Source organism: Podarcis erhardii (assembly GCF_964252035.2).
Source record: "Podarcis erhardii genome assembly, chromosome: 13".
In the NCBI taxonomy this organism is placed as follows: domain Eukaryota; kingdom Metazoa; phylum Chordata; class Lepidosauria; order Squamata; family Lacertidae; genus Podarcis; species Podarcis erhardii.
The window spans coordinates 35,922,243-35,941,812 of record NC_138502.1 but is presented as its reverse complement, the minus strand read 5'-3'; the positions used below and the strand labels follow the sequence as shown (position 1 = coordinate 35,941,812).

General features: G+C 49.7%; 2 protein-coding genes and 1 long non-coding RNA gene across 16 annotated transcripts in view; 1 reads left to right on the top strand and 2 right to left on the bottom strand.

The window, feature by feature from the left end:
* Positions 1-7,945, top strand: part of TSKS (testis specific serine kinase substrate) — a 28,829-nt gene extending 20,884 nt beyond the window's left edge. For 8 of the 9 annotated variants that reach the window (XM_081837891.1, XM_081837889.1, XM_081837888.1 and 5 more), the window contains 4 exons: positions 1,792-1,950; positions 3,432-3,567; positions 6,317-6,441; positions 7,747-7,945. In XM_081837891.1, coding sequence (XP_081694017.1) covers positions 1,792-1,950; positions 3,432-3,567; positions 6,317-6,441; positions 7,747-7,921 — 595 coding nt within the window. In that variant the 3' untranslated portion in view covers positions 7,922-7,945. Of the gene's footprint in view, positions 1-1,791; positions 1,951-3,431; positions 3,568-6,316; positions 6,446-7,746 lie in introns of all 9 variants that reach the window. The other variant, XM_081837890.1, reaches the window with a different exon arrangement.
* Positions 7,946-11,022: 3,077 nt separating this feature from the next.
* The window catches only part of CPT1C (carnitine palmitoyltransferase 1C), a 52,064-nt gene continuing 43,516 nt past the window's right edge, over positions 11,023-19,570 (bottom strand). For all 6 annotated transcript variants that reach the window (XM_081837809.1, XM_081837811.1, XM_081837807.1 and 3 more), the window contains 5 exons: positions 17,560-17,694; positions 16,408-16,560; positions 13,270-13,383; positions 12,362-12,454; positions 11,023-11,167 (listed from right to left, as the gene is read on the bottom strand). In XM_081837809.1, coding sequence (XP_081693935.1) covers positions 11,069-11,167; positions 12,362-12,454; positions 13,270-13,383; positions 16,408-16,560; positions 17,560-17,694 — 594 coding nt within the window. In that variant the 3' untranslated portion in view covers positions 11,023-11,068. The remainder of the gene's footprint in view (positions 11,168-12,361; positions 12,455-13,269; positions 13,384-16,407; positions 16,561-17,559; positions 17,695-19,570) is intronic.
* Positions 14,523-16,401, bottom strand: LOC309328343. Its single transcript, XR_014150798.1, has 2 exons — positions 15,239-16,401; positions 14,523-15,052 (listed from the first exon to the last, which is right to left on the bottom strand). It is a non-coding gene; the product is annotated as an uncharacterized lncRNA (long non-coding RNA).

Here is a 19,570-nt window from a genome sequence, read left to right as displayed (position 1 = left end):
GACAAAAGGTGGCCCTCCGAGGTTCTCTCTCTGGCCCTCACGACTCTCCCTGGGCTAGGATCCCACTTTCCTTGGGCCCCACTCCTCATTAGCCCTTCCCAAGTCCTTTGTTTGTTTGTTTTAAAAAAATTATTAGATTTTCCACAATAATAGCAGAAGCCACAAAGCAGAATAACACACAAAAGCAGAAAAAAGAAAAGAGAAAAATACATCAATGAACGGGGGGGAAAAGTAACAATAAACAGATAAACAATAACAACAAACTTAATTCTTTACAAATCCAACCTTTTAAACATCTTGGTTGACTTCCTCTAGTCCCTCCCTTCTTAGTTTCCTTGTAGTTGAAAGTAACAGCTTTCCAATATCATTATTGAACTAAAACAATTTCCAATTATAGCCCATCTTATTCACATTTCTTAATATTCTAAATCCCATTTATTTAATTATAACTTAGTTTAATCCCAGGCCTATCTGTTTCTTTCAAGTAATTTCTAATTTTTTATATTACAATATTTATTCAAATAATCCTTAAATTTCCTCCAGTCCTCTTGAAACTCCTCTTCTTTCTGGTCGCAGATTCTTTCAGTCAGGTCAGCTAGCTCCGAAAAGTCCATCATCTTCATCTGCCAATCTTCCACTGTTGGTAGTTCTTGTGTTTTCCAATTTTTAGCAAGTAATATTTGGGTGGTCATTGCCCTCTGGCCAGCTAAGAAGTGCCTTTGTGTTGTTGGTAATGCCCAACATAGCCGCCTTCATGCTGTTTGTGTGGCTGGAATGTTGCCTCATGTACCAAGGCAACCATTACTCCACCCACTAGGGCAGGGGTAGGCAGCCTAAGGCCCGGGAGCCGGATCCAGCCCAATCGCCTTCTCAATCCGGCCTGCGAATGGTCCGGGAATCAGCAAGTTTTTACTTGAGTAGAATGTGTCCTGTTATTTAAAATGCATCTCTGGGTTATTTGTGGGGTCTGCCTGGTATTTTTACATGAGTAGAATGTGTCCTCTTATTTAAAATGCATCTTTGAGTTATTTGTAGGGTACAGGAATTCGTTCATTTTCCCCCAAAAAATATAATCCGGCCCACCACATGGTCTGAGGGACGTTGGACCGGCCCAGGGCTGAAAAAGGTTGCTGACCTCTGGGCTAGGGTCTCTGGCCCTTCCTCACCACGGGGATGTGATTCCTGGATGCTGGTCAGTGCCGGATTTACGTATAAGCTAAACAAGCTATAGCTTAGGGCCCCACTCTCTTGGCCCCAGAAAAAATTAAAGGGGAAAAAACTGGGCATACATTTCCAAAATATAAGGTAAAGGTAAAGGGACCCCTGACCATTAGGTCCAGTCATGGTCGACTCTGGGGTTGCGGCGCTCATCTCGCTTTATTGGCCGAGGGAGTCGGCGCACAGCTTCCGGGTCATGACTAAGCTGCTTCTGGCGAACCAGAGCAGTGCACAGAAACGCCGTTTACCTTCCCGCCAGAGCGGTACCTATTTATCTACTTGCACTTTGACGTGCTTTTGAACTGCTAGGTTGGCAGGAGCAGGGACCGAGCAACAGGAGCTCACGGGGATTCGAACCGCCGACCTTCTGATCGTCAAGTCCTACGCTCTGTGGTTTAACCCACAGCACCACCCGCGTCCCAAAATATAAGATAAAAAACAAATAAAATAAAACCTACATACAGCAGCAACAGTGTTTTGTGTTGTGTAGGCTCCTATGATGTAAGTCATGGGCCCCGCCTGCTAGCCTGCTCCCTAAAATATCACCAGTTTTCCCCTATCTTCCTGTTCCAGGGCCAAGCGGACGTCTGTGTCTCTCACCCAGCTCCGCGCTGACCTGGATGGCCTGTGGCAAGTGAAGTCGCTCATGGAGGATGTGTCAAGGCACCTCTCAGCACTCAAGCCCCTGGAGACACCCGACAGGCACCCTGCTAGCTGTGCCAGATGTTCCAGGTGCTGGCTTCAGAGACACACAAGGGTGGAGGGGGGGGTCAGGATGGGGGAATGCAAGCCAAGCCAGGAGCAAGGATGCCGAACCTGGGATAAGTGTGGGCAGGAGGCTGGGCACAGCATATTGGTGGAAGGGCTCCAAGACCGTTCATCAGCCTTTCTCAACCTGTGGGTCCCCGGATGTTGTTGAACTACAACTCCCATCACCCCTAGCTAGCAAGGCCAGAGCTCAGGGATGATGGGAGTTGTAGTCCAACAACATCTGGGGACCCGCAGGTTGAGAACCGCTGGTTCAAATGATATAGCGGTGGCAGACTCTCACCACACGCATGTTATACGTTGGAGCAGCGTAGCGGCAGGGCCACAAACGCGCTCAGTATCACAAGATCACTGGAAATTCACGGAAGAGAAGGGGGCAATATAGTACACAAGCATGCAGGCTCATGTTAGAATTGGCTGCCGCCAGAGCTTCAGAACAGACTTGGCAGTTTCCTGCAAAATCAGGTGTTAAGATTTGGATGCTTGCTTCTGTTTCTTCACAAAAATAATGAACCAACAAACCTCCAGTCTTCCTGGTATTGGTATGTATGTTTGGAAGTACTAAGAGGAGACCAAACCACTGTGCCTTAAGCGGCTGATTATTTCCCTGGTCTGTGCTTCTAGAGATAGGAAGAGCTTTGCTAGATCAGACCAGTGGACCGCCCAGTCCTGCAGCCACAATGCAGTGGCCAAACAGATGGCGATGGGAAGCTTGCAATCAGGACCGCAGCACAACAGCACTCTCCCCATTTGCTGTTCCCAGCAATAATAATAATAATAATAATAATAATAATAGTAATAATAGTAGTAGTAGTAGTAATAAGAATAAGAATAAGAATAAGAATACTTTATTATTTGTACCCTGCCCATCTGGCTGGGTTTCCCCAGCCACTCTGGGCGGCTTCCAACAGATATTAAAAATACATTAAAACATCAATCATTAAAAACTTCCCTAAACAGAGTTGCAACTGATATCCAAAGGCAATCTATAGCCGCCACAACCTTATCCTCCCTGAGTGGGCCTGTACCCATCTAATCAGCCTGCATAGCTCAGTGGGCTGGAGCGTGGTGCTGATAACGCCAAGGTTGCAGGTTCGATTCCCCATATGGGACATCTGCATATTCCTGCATTGCAGGGCGTTGGGCTATAGACGATCCTCAGGGTCCCTTCCTATTCTACGATTCTATGAGTCCATAACTGGTTTTCAGGAGCGTTGAAGCCTCCAACCATCTTGGCTGGTAGATGTCGATAGCCACCACCATGCAGTTTGCCTTAACCATCTTTTAAAGCCATCTAGATCTGTGGCCATGACTGCCTCCCCCCCCTTTTTTTTAACCTAAGCAGGCAGAGATCCTTCAGGGAGCGCAGGATAGGAGAAGGGAAGGGGCTCCCGACCTCTTGTCCTTGCATGAACCCTGCTCCATCTTTTCTCTCCCGGCCACAGCTACAGCTTTGTGAACACGGACGCGCTGAGACAGATGGTCGAGCATGCCATGGCGCCCGTCCTGGAAGAGCTGAAGCAGAGGCCGTTCCCCCCGGGCCCATGCCCCAGCTGCCAGCGCTTGCAGAAGAAGATAATGGTACCGTGATCCCTCTGCACCCCGCACCCCACCCCCAATAAAAAGATTCCAGAGTGCAGCCTTGCTGGAGCATTCTTCTGCCCTGGGGCCAGATAAGATGGCCCTGGACCTCCAGAGATCTGGGCTCAAGTGGATCCCTCCCCCCTCTGTGGTGGGCTCACTCCCCAGAAAGCTGCTTTACATACGAGCCTAGTATTGTCAACTCTGGCGGACAGCAGCTCTCCAAGGTCTCTGGGCAAAAAGGTCTTCTCCCCATTCTGATTTACCTGGGATGCCCTGAACTAACAAGAGTTCGCGATTGAACCCAGGGCCACCTGCCTGTGAAAAAGGCCATCTCCTCCAGGGCTGGGCCTGCTCTCATAGCCTGTAGGGCTACTGCTTTTCCTGTAGCCACTTACTGGGCGACTGCCTCCTCCGCTGCACCGCTCTTTTTCTCGTTTTTCTCTGGTTTCCATAGAAATAATAGTGGCCTTACATCTTTGAAAAAGGATATTCCTTCTAGCAGGGGAAAGGGGTGGGAATTAAAACAAAGGAAAAGTTATCGACTTCTCACCCCTTAAAATTCCAGGGTTTGGGGTGTGTGAGATGAATTTACATTTTATATTTCGGAAATGTTTCATTCCCTGGCCATATACCCTTCTTTCTGTGTGCAAGCTTCAGGTTTCCTGGAAAGCAAAACAGGGGTCTCTTTACAGAAGGGAAATGTGTTTGTGTACGTATACTCTCAGCAGTTGCATCTTGTTCTGGAAGTTGAACAATGGGTGCCTGAAACAAAGAGAAATGTAGCTCTGCCCTCTGTAATTTTGGACTATAACTCCCATCATCCCCAGCAAGCCTAAAGGGAGAGAGCGTTTTTGTTTCCCTTCCAGCAATAGGTGTCAAGCCAGTGAAATTGCCAAGCACTGGTGGCACAGTGGCTAGCCTGTTGCCTTCTGGGTGATGCTGAGCTACTGTCTCCCTTCATCCTCGGCCACTGGCTGCGCTGGCTGAAGCCAATGGGGAGTTGTACCTTTTTGTGCAATTGCTGGAGGGTCACAGGCCAGCCACCCCCTGCCTGTAGGACTTGAATTGGGGAGGTGCTAAATTCTCCCTCAGCCTTGACAACCGGAAAGTGGCATTTAGCAGCTCAACTTTCCAGCCAGATCTTTTACAAGGTGGCTCCAAGCATCAAACAAATGCATCGAGGCTGCAGCCTGATTCTTACTTACCTGGTAGGAAGTCCTACTGGAACTTCATAATAGACCTGTATAGCAAGGTGTGCCATTGGGTACCTATGGGAGCAGTCGGTATAAAAATATTTAAACAATTTTTACAACAGAGGGAGGCGAACTGAGGGGCCTTTAAAAAAAAACCTCTGACATCACAGTGGGAGATGTATAGGAGCAATAAAAAAGGAAGTGGTTTTTAAAATAAAAAAATAGAATGCAAGGGGTTTTTTGGGGGGGTGAAGAGGTAGGGTGGGGGTAGTTCTTAGGTGGCCACCAAAATCATTTCCGGGGGCACCTGTCGCCTGTGGCTTTGCCACCTGTTTTAAAGAACAGTGTTTCGTTTTAGCCCTTATTAGTGCCTTTATTAGGGACACGGGTGGCGTTGTGGGTTAAACCACAGAGCCTAGGACTTGCCGATCAGAAGGTCAGCGGTTTGAATCCCCGCGACGGGTGAGCTCCCATTGCTCGGTCCCAGCTCCTGCCAACTTAGCAGTTTGAAAGCACGTCAAAGTGCAAGTAAATAAATAGGTATCGCTCTGGCGGGAAGGTAAATGGCGTTTCTGTGTGCTGCTCTGGTTCACCAGAAGTGGCATAGTCATGCTGGCCACATGACCCGGAAGCTGTATGCTGGCTCCCTCAGCCAATAAAGCAAGATGAGCGCCGCAACCCCAGAGTCGGTCACGACTGGACCTAATGGTCAGGGGTCCCTTTACCCTTTACCTAGTGCCTTTTGGGGTTCCCAATCCCCCAAGCACAGCTTTTTCACACGGCTCCTTTTCGGCTGCAGCGCATTACCCTGGCTGCACCAGAGATGGAGGCCTCTGTGGTTGCCATGGGTGCCTCTCGCCCATGCTGCTAGCCCCCTTGAAGGAAGCAGGCCCATACAGCCTTCCTTAAAATAACCTGAGCCATGCGCTCGGTGCTCAACACAAGCTAGTATGTGCCCTGGGAGGCGGCGCCTGGGCTCATATTCTCAGCAGCACATACCTGGCTGCTGAAAAAACCAATATGGGACATGCAAAATGTCCTTTGCAGCAAATACCAAACTTACTTCTGCCCCTCATTTATGGCCGAATGAGACAGGTGGCAGAGCTTGCTAGACCAGCAGCCCCTAGCTGTAGCTGGCAGCTGCATCTTTTGATACCAAATTATCTTGGTCGGCAACCTTTTGACATATCAGCTGCTACCTTGCAGTGGCCCTGTGCACCTGATTTTCTCATCCTCAGCTGGCATCCCATTGCTTTAGGATCATGCACAGCCACCAGGGGGTGCTGGAGAAACATGAGAGGCTCAGTAAACTTCCTACTGAATTACCTCTGCCGTTTCCAAGTGGACTCCTGTCCTATCACCATCTCCTAACAGCCAAAGCATAGCAAGCTGGTATGGCTCGCCAAATCGACAGCTGTAGTTGGTGGTGACCGCTGGCAGCCCTAAATTGCTGGCTTGCCCCTACCCTGGTTGGGTGATGGCTCTGTAGTCCTTCCTTCTCTCTCTCTCTCTCTTTTACCCAACTCCCAATTGCTCTGGTCACTGGGAGGCAGGATCTGGAACACACGGCTGTGGACACTCGCGCACGAGCAAACGCCCTGAGTTCGAATGTACGCCTGGCCCAGGATGATGCCCTGAGAGCCAAGAACTATCTGGAGCGGACCAAGATCGCCACAGAGTGAGTAAGCAAGGGGGGGGGGGAGCTCTACAGACAGTGCCTGCTCTGCCTTGCACATTCTACAGGCCCATGGAACTCCCTGATCCTGGACCCAAACCCTTGCAAAATTCCTCCTCCACCATGATGGTGTCTCGGCCCAGTATTCCTGAAGCAGCATCTCCACTCCCATTGTTCAGTCTGGACACTGAGGTCCAGCTCCAAGGGCGGTTCCCTCACTGCGAGAAGTGAGGTTACAGGGAACCAGGCAGAGGGCCTTCTCGGTAGTGGCACCCACCCTGTGGAACGGCCTCCCATCAGATGTCAAGGAAATAAACAACTAACTTATTTTCAGAAGACATCTGAAGGCAGTCCTGTTTAGGGAAGTTTTTAATGTCTGATGTTTTATTGTGTTTTTAACATTCTGTTGGGAGCCGCCCAGAGCGGCTGGGGAAACCCAGCCAGATAGATGTGGTATTAATCATCATCATCATCATCATCATCATCATCACCACCACCATCCAAGGGTAAATGCATTAATTAGGGCTATCAGCTGATTGAAGACATTTTAACCGACTAACCAAATGATTTTTACTTAATGTAGCTAAACCTAACCAAATGATTTTTACTGCATGTAGCTAAACCTAACTTGGGTGGTGGTTGTTTAGGATAATGCTTAGCTTTCCACATAGGCTACACCCACTCAAAATTTAAAGCATGCAGATGCTCGCACAGAATCCTGGAAGCTGTCGTTTACTCCTCACAGGGTGATGGTTCCCAGCACTGTTCGCAGCTACAGTTCCCAGGATTCCTTGGGGTCGAGTGCTTTCAATGTGTGGGACGCTCTCTCTCCCACTCTGCTCTTCCCATCAGCTGAGTTAGGAAAGCCAAACCACAGAGTGGCCGCCTGAGTCAGCGCTTGTGGTTCGTTCTCGCCAAAGAAACCACCAATGGGATACTGAAAAGCAAACCTCGACTTCGGGTTGTGGTTTGTTTAGAAATAAAAGCAAGCCACAAGTGCCGGTTCGGATGTGATGGTAAAAGCCAGCCACTATGCGGTTTGTTTCGCTGCTCAGCTAAGGGAAGGGCTGAGCGGGAGAGTTCAGGCTCCCTGCACCAGTGCACAGCAAAACTCATGCATGGTTGCGGTTAAATGACAGGCTCAAATGATGGGGCAGGAGGGACCCAAACAGCTCATGACTGGGTGCTGGTTAGTAAGGCTGCCTATCAGCCAGGATCCGGTGGTGGGGGACACACACAGAATGGCAGGTTGTGGGTCTATAACCCTAAGCAGCCATCTCAAATGCTTCTCCTTCTCCTTTCTTGCAGGGATAAAGGCACTGCCCTGGATTACCTCCAGAACAAGCTGAGTTCCCTCCACTCGCAGCTGTCCCTGGTCTCCCAGGAGGGAGGGCCCCAGTCCCCAGCGGCCTCCACCACTTCCTCTGTAAGCCTCGCCAAGCGGAACTCCTGCCCTTCCGAATTAAATCGTGACCCCCAATAAAAGAGAGATGGCTGTGACTTAAAAGCTGTCTACCTCGTCTGTTTGGAAGCCAGGGAGCGGCTTCAGGGGAGGAACCAGAGAGGGACCTCTTTTGTATTTGCTCCACAGCAGAGTCTGGAGGGAGCCAGCCGAGGAACTGGCTGTAGAATTTACGGGTGGAATTCAGTGCGTCTTTATGATTTGATCATTTGCTGTCAAGCATAAGCATTTCCACTTTCCAAGACAGAGTGCTCTCCCATCTTTCCCTCCTGCTGGCTTTCTGGGGGGTTCTCCCCCCCCCCCCAGCATGAATTTGGGGGAGACACAAGGGTAGCAGGGTGGCGGAAGCCCCGTGGCACCATTGGGTTGGGGTTAGTTGAATCTGGCCCTATGTGCTGGGTGCATACATTTTTATTCCAGCAGACCACAGCTCAATGCGGGAGGATGGGAGGCGGGAGGCAAGGGAATGGAAGAATAGCAAGGGAAGTTGTGGGGAGGTGTAGATGCATGGAGCAAGATAAGAGAAGCTGCAGGTGAGGGTTGCATGCTTCTGTCTCCCTCTGCTTGCTGCTGCCCTGCTCCAAATCCCCAGCGGCCTTTGCCCTGTGCCTCATTTTCCAACACAGGGAGCATGCATTTTAAACACTGCCAGGGGGTCCAGTTGAGGGCAAATGTGGAGTGGTGAATAACTTAACACTCATTGCTTCTCCCTGTCTAATTTGCTCCCACTGAGAGTGGCTTTTCCTCTTCGAAAAAGAGCACAGCCTGCAATTGCCATCTTTCTCGCAATATGCAGTTTGGGCCTCTGAATTTCGCACAGTATACAGTTTGCTCCATTCACAGTGTCTGGGGAAGGAGTCGAAACGTGGACCTGTTTTCCTTTGCTTGAGATACCTCGCAGAGAGACCCAGCTCTGCACCTGAGCTGTCAAGTAAGCATGAGAACTGTCACACACGCATGAGAACTGTCACATTCCCTCTGCAGGAATGGCTTTCCCCACCATTGCCTCCTATGAAGGCAGCAGACCACCTTTTCGAAAGCTGGTTCGGCACATGTGAACCAAGTAGAGTTTCACGTGGACGTTGAGAGACCTGAAGGATGTGTTTTGCTACGAACTTGCGTTCTCAGAAGGCGAGGCAGTGTGGTGAGGTCCAGTGCAAGCACTTCTCCTGGCAGCTGCAACGGATAGTAAATCTGAGCATTTGGGCACATACGAAGCAGTTGTGTCTAGTTCCAAACACCCAACACGCTCATACTTCCAACCTGCTTTGTGCTGTAATTGCACAAAGGCAAACACTGCTTCTAAATATCCTTCACTGCCAGTGATGGCAGCCTAGAAGAACCCAGAATTCCCAAGATTTAGGCAGCATCGGAGGTACCGTATTATTTGCTCTATAAGACTCACTTTTTCCATTCTAAAAAGTAAGGGGAAATGTGTGTGTGTGTCTTATGGAGCAAATGCAGGCTGCGCAGCTATCCCAGAAGCCAGAACAGGAAGAGGGATTGCTCCTTTCTCTGCACAGTGATCCCTCTTGCTGTTCTGGCTTCTGAGAGTCAGAATATTTTTTTTCTTGCTTTCCTCCTCCAAAAACTAGGTGTGTCTTATGGTCTGGTGCGTCTTATAGAGCAAAAAATACAGCATATAAAGCACACACCACTTTAATTATTCCATGGCTTCCCCACAAAGAGTCCTAGGAACTGTAGTTTGCTAAGAGTGCTGAGTGTTGTTAGAAGACCCCTGTACTTGGAGAGATACACTTCTCAGAGCTCCCTGGGAAGAGAGATTGATTGTAAAAGCACGCTGGGAATTGCAGCTCTTTGAGGAGCGTTGGGGTCTTCGTTAACAACTCTCAGCACCCTTAAACTACAGTTTCAAGGATTCTATGTGGGGAAGCCATAGCTGCTTAAAGTAACGCAATAGAACCTCAAACTCTTCTCACTGAATCACAGCCCTCCATTTTACGCTCTTCTACTGTAATAAAAGGAACAGGGCCCTCACTTCCTCACCCCATCCTCCCTTATCTTAGGCACTAACATTCCATTTCACATATTGCAACATCCAGACCTTGCATTGAAAACAGGCCTTTGGCTTCAAACTAAGCCTGAATTGCAAAACGGAACGGAATGGCAAGCAGCATTCTCTTGGGACAGAAGCTGCAAGCTGCCACATTCTGCCACACGCTTCCTGGAAGCAGAAAATGCTAAATGGGGCAACATACTGCCCCCCCCCCCGAGCTTGGGCTGCTCTGTCCCTCCTCTCGGTTCACGCCACCCCCCAGCCGCAGCTGACAACCTGCACCGGCCGTCACCTCCCAGTTGACAAAAGGCCACAAGCGATTCTGTTTTGTAAGATCTCCCGCCCTGTGGTTTTATTCAGGTCTGTGACGCTAGTGAAACGAAACGAAACAAAAGACCCACCCGTTGTTCTTCTGCCGCTCCTCGCAACTCAAATTTCCCCAGAGGCGTACAAAACCCTGCAATAAATTAAGACCAACTTTCCCTCCCCACACCAACTTTGTGGGGATTCCTGGATCCTGGAGAGGGGGTCCCCCTCTAAATATCACCCATCACCCCATCCGCAGTGCCTCAGGGGAATAGAGGGTCAGTGGCAGACACAGGGAAGGAATCCTTTGAATGGGAAATGCTAGAAAGGGGACGCAGCCCAGCTGCTGTGGGTGGAAGTGGCTGGAGCAGGCAAGGAAAAGAGCTTCTTAGCTGCTGGAGAGAAGAAGAGGAAGGGGAACTGCTGCTTTTAAAACACCCTGCGATGGCTGCAATGGGAGCACTTAAGATTCCCCAAGAGCCAAACTCTTCTGTTCTAAGTGAACCACGGTCCTCCATCCACACATGTGCCCTTCAAGAAGCAAGATTTTGCTACCAGCCGCAACCCGTTTTAGACTTCTACCAACCCAAAAGCAGGGAGATGCTGAGCAGAGGGAGAGGGTCGTTTGCCTACGTGGCATCCGGCACAGGGTCCAAATCTCCCAAATCCGAGAACGGAAGAGGAGCGTGCCCATCCATTGTCCTTGTGGGAGTCCTCAGGCAGGCCCGACCCCTCTTCATCCCCCACTTCAAAATGTTCCTGCGGATCAGAGGACAGAAAACACACACACACTCCAAAGTGTGTCTGGGGAGCTGGCTGTGTAAATCCCGCTGGCGTTTATTCAGTCACTGGCCACGGCCGGCGGGGGAGTTTTTGTCCAGTTGGAAAAGGGCCAAGACATCCACCATGGCCTTTCGGATGTTAAGTCCAAACCGGTGTGCGTCCTGGAGAAAGAAGCAGGGGAGGGGAGGTGAGATCGGGGAACTCGACACGCCTAAAATATTTCAAAGCCTGAGCTTACTTAAAAAAATGGAAAATCTGGTGTGGAAAGTTTCTTGCTCCGAAAAAGGAGAGCAAGTTGCCCCAGTTATCCCTCCAGATGACTCAAGCAAGTAAGCAGTGGGAAAAACCAAGGGAAGAGTAACCAAGAGTTACTAAGCAATCTAAGCCGAGGGAGAAATCAGACAGGAGCGAGGCAGCAGTAAACCACGCTGAGCAAGTTGGAGTTAACTCTTCATTAGCAAAAACAGGAGTATCAGGCCTAATGAGCACAGCAACTCTTCTTTGATACGTCTTGCCCCCATGAAACAGTTGAAGACGGAAGATCCCTGCCTTCCCACAGCTGCCCAAATCCCCTCTTCAGGGTTTCCCCCATGCAATCTGAGATTATGCCCATGTGAAGCTAACTCCTCCGCCCTTTTCATGCCTCTACTAGTTCTGGGAGACCGAAGGGGAGGGAAGCTGTTTGCAGCAGGAGGGGGAAGACACCTGGAACTCTTCACCAGCCAGATTCTTCTCCTGCTTCAGCTCTGTCTTCTGATTCTGGACTTCTCTCCGCCACTTGCACAGCTGTCTAAGTCCCCTCCTCTCCAGGGTTTCCCCCCAAGCATTCTGAGACTGCATCTGTGTGCCTGCCTTTGCTACTCTCACTTCATGCCTCTCCTGGTCCTGGGACACCAAGGGGAAGGGGAGCTAGTTGCAGGAGGAGATACCCATTACTCTTCACCAGCCTCACTCATCTCTGCCTCTTGGCCTTCCTCATCCCACTCTCCGTCTGCTTCTGGCTTCTCTCTGCCACAGACTCTCCCTTCTCACTAAGCCCTGTCACCCCTTCAGCTTCTGACTCCTCCTGCTCCCAATCTGCTCCCTCTTCTCCCTCTCACCAATCATTGCTGTCCCACTACCACTCCCCAAACTCTGAACCTTCTTCCCTTGGTGGTTCCCTAGCTGGTTCCTCGCACCATTGCTCCGCAGCCAACCAGTCTGTGACAAAATATTCCCTGAGCCAGTGCCTCCCTGCAGACGATACAGGCAGCTTGTAAGAAGCTCACTGCCTACCAAGCCCTGCCTGCTAACCATCCATTGAGGCACCCTAACATTCCAGCATGGCTTATGTGCCCCTCCCGGCACACACTTACCGTCTCCTTGCTGGAGAATTTGCATGACACGTGGAAGTTTATGAGATCTTCGCCCACGATGACGTACGACACACCATAACCGTCGTCGTCGACCTGCCCAGGGGTGCAGAGAAAGGGGAAAAACAGCCTGAGAAAGAAACTCGGATCTTAGACCTCTGTCCTCTCCCACATCCGACAGAGCAGAGTTCCCAGAGGATGCAAGAGAGTGCTGGCTCTCAGACCATCAGCTCTAAGTCACTCGGACACCACTTTCCACCATACCCCCCAGAGAACCCTGGAGGCCTGGCCTTAATAAATAACAACAACAACTATTATTATTTATTTATACCCCCCCCATCTGAGTTTCCCCAGCCACTCTGGGCAGCTCCCAACATAATATTACAAGCATGATAAAACATCAAACATTAAAAACTTCCCTAAACAGGACTGCCTTCAGATGTCTTCTAAAAGTCAGATAGTTCTTTGTTTCCTTGACATCTGGTGGGAGGGCGTACCACAGGGCGGGTGCCACTACCGAGAAGGCCCTCTGCCTGGTTCCTTGTAACCTCATTTTTCACAGAGAGGGAACTGCCAGAAGGCCCTCGGAGCTGGACCCTAGTGTCTGGGCTGAACAATGGGGGGTGAAGGTGCTCCTTCAGGTACACTGGGCCAAGGCCATTTAGGGCTTTAAAGGTCAGCACCAACACTTTGAATTGTGCCTGGAAACGTACTGGGAGCCCATGTAGGTCTTTCAAGAGGGGTGTTATGTGGGCTCGCCAGCCACTTCCAGTCACCAGTCTAGCTGCTGCATTCTGGATTAATTGTAGTTTCTGGGTCACCTTCAAAGGTAGCCCCACATAGAGCGCATTGCAGTAGTCAAGCGGGAGATAACCAGAGCATGCACCACTCTGGCGAGACAGTCTACTCACCGGTCCAAATCCACCCCCAAAAGAAACGTAGTCTGGGTGGTTCTGGAGGTCAAAGAGCTCCAGCTGCTGAATGGGAGTCTGGCTGGTGGAGAGTCGCCATGGCTCAGACAGCACCTGGCAGAGGAAAGAAAGGGGCCGAGGATCAAACGGGTGAGGGGTTCTGCCACAATGGGTACCCTCTCCCCCACCCCACCCTTGCTGCTCCCCACAGAACCTCTCCCCTCAAAACAGTATCTTTCAGAAGGGCCTGTGACTCCTCAGCCCAAACTGGTCCTCTTATGCATTGCTAGGATCAGCAACACTATTTATTTTTATTTATCAAGACCCTGCCTATACAGTGGACGCTCGGGTTGAGAACGTGATCCGTGGGGGATGCACGTTCGCAACCCACAGCAGCGTGTCTGCACCCGCGTGGGTTGTGATTTAGCGCTTCTGTGCATACGCGACCGCCGAAACCTGGAAATAACCTTCCGGGTTTTGGCTGGTTCGTAACCCGAAAAAACGCAGCCTGAAGCTTCTGTAACCTGAGGTATGACTGTACTGCTTAAAGTTATCTCCAAGCTAACTCCAAGCTAAAAAAAACAGCAGCAGCAAAGGCACACAATTAAACCGTCAATGCAAATGACTGATAAACAGATATGTACATAAAGTTTCCTCTTCTGATACATGTCCCCACCTAGCACTTCTCAGGCTCCTGGCTCTCGCCCAGGAGCCCCACCCCCCCACTGGGTGCTCACTCAGGACCCAGCAAACTCACGGATCACCCCCCAAAAAGAGGGTTCCTGGAACCTATTGGCCATCACCCAGTTTCCTCACCATAGGCTTGCTTTTTACACCACTCACCCTGTGAGCTGTAGGATTGGGATGTCAGCACACCTGGATGCCTGTGACCACCAGCTTTCCAGATTTTGTTTTTGATAAGCAAGGTTCTAGCCCTCAACATTTCAGGGGAAGACGACCCTAGCAGGAACCAATGGTGAGGATCTCTCCTATTCCCTTCACTGGGGCAACAGCCTCCTGCTGCCACCTAGGTGAGGGAAGGCCGCACCTCTCTGAGACATGTGTGCACATTGCTCAGAAACAGTCCCAGTTCTGCACACACAGCAAGCCCGACCTGACATGCACCATTAGCGGCGACTCTTGCACAGAAGCTGCTGACATGGGGAAACTGGTGAGACGAGTGTTGGATTAAATCTTCCCCTGCTTCTAGTGCATCCCAGCAAATACCACTCCCATAGATCCTTCTTTTTAAAAAAAAACTTTGGTAAACTTCTGAAACATGCCTGGCCAGGGTGTAGGGTGGAACTGACTTATGGTGAGGAGGATTTCTAGGGGAGAATCCGTGGATGAGGGCAGGTTCACAAAACAGTCCTCCCTGTCGCTCGCCTATCGTAAGCCCTACCACTGCATTTTCTTCCGTCTCAGCTGATGGGCTGGACCACACCGTCACCCAGATAACATCTGGTTTTGCCTAGCTGCTGCTTCAACAAATAAGTTACGCCTTCAGGGTGAAGATTTGTGTTTCCAACCCTTTTTGCACCTGCCTATCCTTCACCTGAGAGACGCGGGTGGCGCTGTGGGTTAAACCACAGAGCCTAGGACTTGCTGTTCAGAAGGTCGGCGGTTCGAATCCCTGCGACGGGGTGATCTCCCGTTGCTCGGTCCCTGCTCCTCCCAACCTAGCAGTTTGAAAGCACGTCAAAGTGCAAGTAGATAAATAGGTACCCCTCCGGCGGGAAGGTAAACGGCGTTTCCGTGCGCTGCTCTGGTTCGCCAGAAGTGGCTTAGTCATGCTGGCCACATGACCTGGAAGCTATACGCCGGCTCCCTCGGCCAATAAAACAAGATGAGCACTGCAGCTTCAGAGTCGGCCACGTGGGACCTAATGGTCAGGGGTCCCTTTATCTTTACCTATCCTTCACCTGACTCTAGATATGGGGTTGTCAAACCTTTTTCTGCTCACAGGCACATTTGCAAAATGTAGAAGCTGCCATGGGTCTCCACCACCACTGCATCCTGCTCTACTGACTACCACAAAATGCTTCTTTCAAGCCTAAATCCAACAGGGAAATGCGACCCTGCAAGCACCAGAAAAAGTCGCGTGTGCCAGCAAGCACCACACTGGCAAATCTCTGCTTCGGATTCTTTGCGGTTCTTCACATCCTAGCAAGGGGTTCCCAAACTCTCCGGAAGACTGAAATTTGAACCAGTCAGCTGTATGAGTCAACATGTCCCCAAATTGCTGGGTGCCCCATGGAAAGTGGAAAAATAAGCAGACTCGCTAGCGTTTCAAGTATGCCATGACCCACCCAGACAACAAATTCGAGCATGCACGATTCACACCTTGTGTTGGCAGTGAAATTCAACACTGATTAAAGACCAAAATGCAAAATATCAATGTGGATGACTAACAAAAAATGACCAAGGCAGATACGTGACTGGTAACACCTCTGGATAGAGCAGCCATGGCATGTTTTAAAACTCCTGGGAAAAGGAACCAGAGCAAGCAAAAAAACCTCAGTAAAGGTAGTATTTCTTGTTAAAAACAAACAAGGTAATTCCAATCAACAGCAGTGAAGCCAATTTCTTGCTTTTCTTCGATTGGGCAAGAATGTTTCAGGTGGGGACTTTAACAATCCTGATTGGTTCAAAATATACCCTGGGAATAAAAACATCGCTGACCACGCCCACGTTCCCTAGCCTTACTTTTACATACATCTACCCTAGCACCCTGGGACGCGGGTGGCGCTGTGGGTTAAACCACAGAGCCTAGGACTTGCTGATCAGAAGGCCGGCGGTTTGAATCTCCGTGACAGGGTGAGCTCCCGTTGCTCGGTCCCTGCTCCTGCCAACCTAGCAGTTCGAAAGCACGTCAAAGTGCAAGTAGATAAATAGGTACTGCTCTGGCGGGAAGGTAAACGGCGTTTCTGTGCGCTGTTCTGGTTCGCCAGAAGCGGCTTAGTCATGCTGGCCACATGACCCGGAAGCTGTACACTGGCTCCCTCGGCCAATAAAGCGAGATGAGCACCGCAACCCCAGAGTCGGCCATGACTGGACCTAACGGTTAGGGGTCCCTTTACCTTTACCCTAGCACCACACACACACACACACACACACACCTGACTCGACAACACTTACCTCGCGCAGAAAGGGGGAGTCTAGTCCGAGATATTTGGAGACGACATACAGACAGAAGAGATGCCTGTCAATGCCAGCACCTGTCATGGCGTGCCGGTAAAGGTTCTGGTGCTTCTCAGCTGCCACGCGCAACAGACGTAACCTTGTGCCATCCTGGGTATGAACAGCAGATGAAGATGCTGAGAAAAGCTTATGTTGCACCTTCCACATTTTCTATCCACTGCTGATTCCTCCTTTCCTATTGACCTGAAGGATCACCTCTCCCCATGTGGCCAACCCACAAGAGGCTCTTCTCCACTGACCCCTCCCCAGGCGAGGGGAAAATGGGTGGCTACTGGTGACAGGGCCTTGTCCGTGGTGGCACCCCAATTGTGAAATGCCTTCCCCAGAGGGGCTCACCAGGTGTCTATGGTGTAAGCACACACTGCTCCTTCCTCCCTATCAGGGTCCCATGCATCTATTTGGTAGTAAGGACACTGGGAATCTGGATGGCGAAAGTCACAACATCCAGCAGAGCATCTAATCTGGTGGTATTGGCCTAACTCCCAAGAACAGCTGCCTCCCACTTAGTATCAAGTTTCTAGTCCTTGTTGAACTAGAATTGGCACTTAGAAGATAGACGGCATCTGAAGTGGCACTGTGTGTATGGAAGAGCAGTTCCTAATCCTCATGCTATGGTCTCCTATGTCAATCCCTGATCCCAAACTTTAAAATATAAAATCGAAAATTTTGCAAGGAAAAAAAAAAGAGGCAAGGAGTAGAAACTGAGCACAGTAGTACCTCGGGTTAAGTACTTAATTCGTTCCAGAGGTCCATTCTTAACCTGAAACTGTTCTTAACCTGAAGCACCACTTTAGCTAATGGGGCCCCCTGCTGCTCCCGCGCCGCTGGAGCACGATTTCTGTTCTCACCCTGAAGCAAAGTTCTTAACCCGAGGTACTATTTCTGGGTTAGCGGAGTCTGTAACCTGAAGCGTATGTAACCTGAAGCGTATGTAACCCAAGGTACCACTGTACTGAAAACATTAAAGCGTGGCTCATTTATGCAAATCTGACCATTTTGCTGACTTCATTCCAGAAGGCTGGATTATTCTTAACGTACACGAAATTTTGGATCTGATTCCTCTGGCAAAGGCTGCATTTCAAGACTTACATTCTGGGTGGGATCCATCATGGCCTTGACAAAGTTGCATGACTCAATGGTGCAGGAACGGACTGTTTCTGTGCGGCCCTCCCGGAAGAGACGGGTCATGGATGCCTCGTAGGTGAGGCAGAACTTTTGCTTGTCCTAAAAATAGAGAGAGAGGAATGCTTGGCTGAGTATAGGGTACAGGCTTGCCTCTGGATCTGTGGGTGGAGTGAGATGGGAAAAGATTTAATCTATAGCTAAGCTATAATGCAAGGGATGCGGGTGGCGCTGTGGGTTAAACCACAGAGCCTAAGACTTGCCGATCAGAAGGTCGGCGGTTCGAATCCCTGCGACAGGGTGAGCTCCCGTTGCTCGGTCCCAGCTCCTGCCAACCTAGCAGTTCGAAAGCACGTCAAAGTGCAAGTAGATAAATAGGTACCGCTTCGGTGGGAAGGTAAACGGCGTTTCCGTACGCAGCTCTGGTTCGCCAGAAGCGGCTTAGTCATGCTGGCCACATGACCCAGAAGCTGTATGCCGGCTCCCTCGGCCAATAAAGCGAGATGAGCGCCGCAACCCCAGAGTCGGTCACGACTGGACCTAATGGTCAGGGGTCCCTTTACCTTTACCTTAAGCTATAGTGCAGCTGCCATAAATTGTGAGCACAGAACAACATCCCTGCTAGGCCAGGGGAAGCTGAGTTGTCATCACAAAATCACAGAACTCAAATTATCCCATCCATACAATCACAAGAGAGGTGGTGTACTCTATTGCAGATATTAATACTGTACAGCTTGAAGCAAATGGATGCATAAAAAGATTCCTCCTGGAATAAAAATTGCCCAGGCACATAAATATGATTTTGAAGCTTTACAGAATTTTCTTCAAAATAGGTACAGAAACAGATAATGACACATCCAAATAGTTTCATAAGACATATGCTTGTCAGACTATAGGTTCACCTTAGTGATATTAGATTACTCCAAACAGACCTAAAATCTCTATAGCCTCCATTAGCCTGGAGCTGTTTCTCTCTCCTGAAAAGACTCCTTTGAACATCTTTATCACACTGTGATTGGGAACAAAAGGCCCTTCAAAATGGTGATTTGCAGCTAAATACCTTACTCATGTGATCTAAAGTCAAACACCACGTGAAAGAGCAGAGAACATCAACAGTTAATTGTCAATCCATCTAGGAGCTTAGAGAGCTCTTCCTAACTTTAGTATACCTCAATGAAATTTTCCAGTGTCAAACCCTTAGCAATACACATATGGGCATTTTCCATTTTGGTGTGCAATTAAACATTAATTATACTGAGCGCCGCACCCCACAGTCGCCTTTGACTGGACTTAAACCATCCAGGGGTCCTTTTTTATACTTAACATACTCTCCTTCGCTGGAGGTTTTTAAGCAGAGGTTGGATGTAATGTATGATCTAGTGGAGATCCCTGCATTGCAGAGGGTTGGACTAGATGACCCCTGGAGTCCCTTCCAACTCTACAATTCTATGATTCTATGAAAGCTTTTAAAAGTACTGTATTTTTCGCGCTATAGGACGCACCTGACCATAGGACGCACCTTGTTTTAGAGAGGGGGAACAAGAAAAAAAAATTCTCCCCCTCTCTGCTCAGCGCCCCTTCAGTGAAGCGGCAGGAGAAACGGAGCCCCTTCCATTTCTCCTCCCGCTTGGCTGAAGCCAGGAGTCTTGCTCTCCCGGCTTCAGTGAAAGCAACGCGAAGCCTCCGGAATGCTCCCTCTGCGCTTCAGAGGCTTCGCGTTGCTATCGCTGAAGCCAAGGAGTCTGCATTCGCTCCATAGGACGCACACAGATTTCCCCTTAATTTTTGGAGGGGGAAAAGTGCGTCCTATAGAGTGAAAAATACAGTAATAAACAGCTCCGGCTGGTTCCTACTGATGGGGAAAAAAACCTCACCAGACCTACCAGCCAGTCTGTTTTTTTTTTTTTTTTAATGATATTTATTAAAGTTTCAAGACAATTACAAAGATGAAAAAAGGAAGGAAAAAAACAAAAAAACA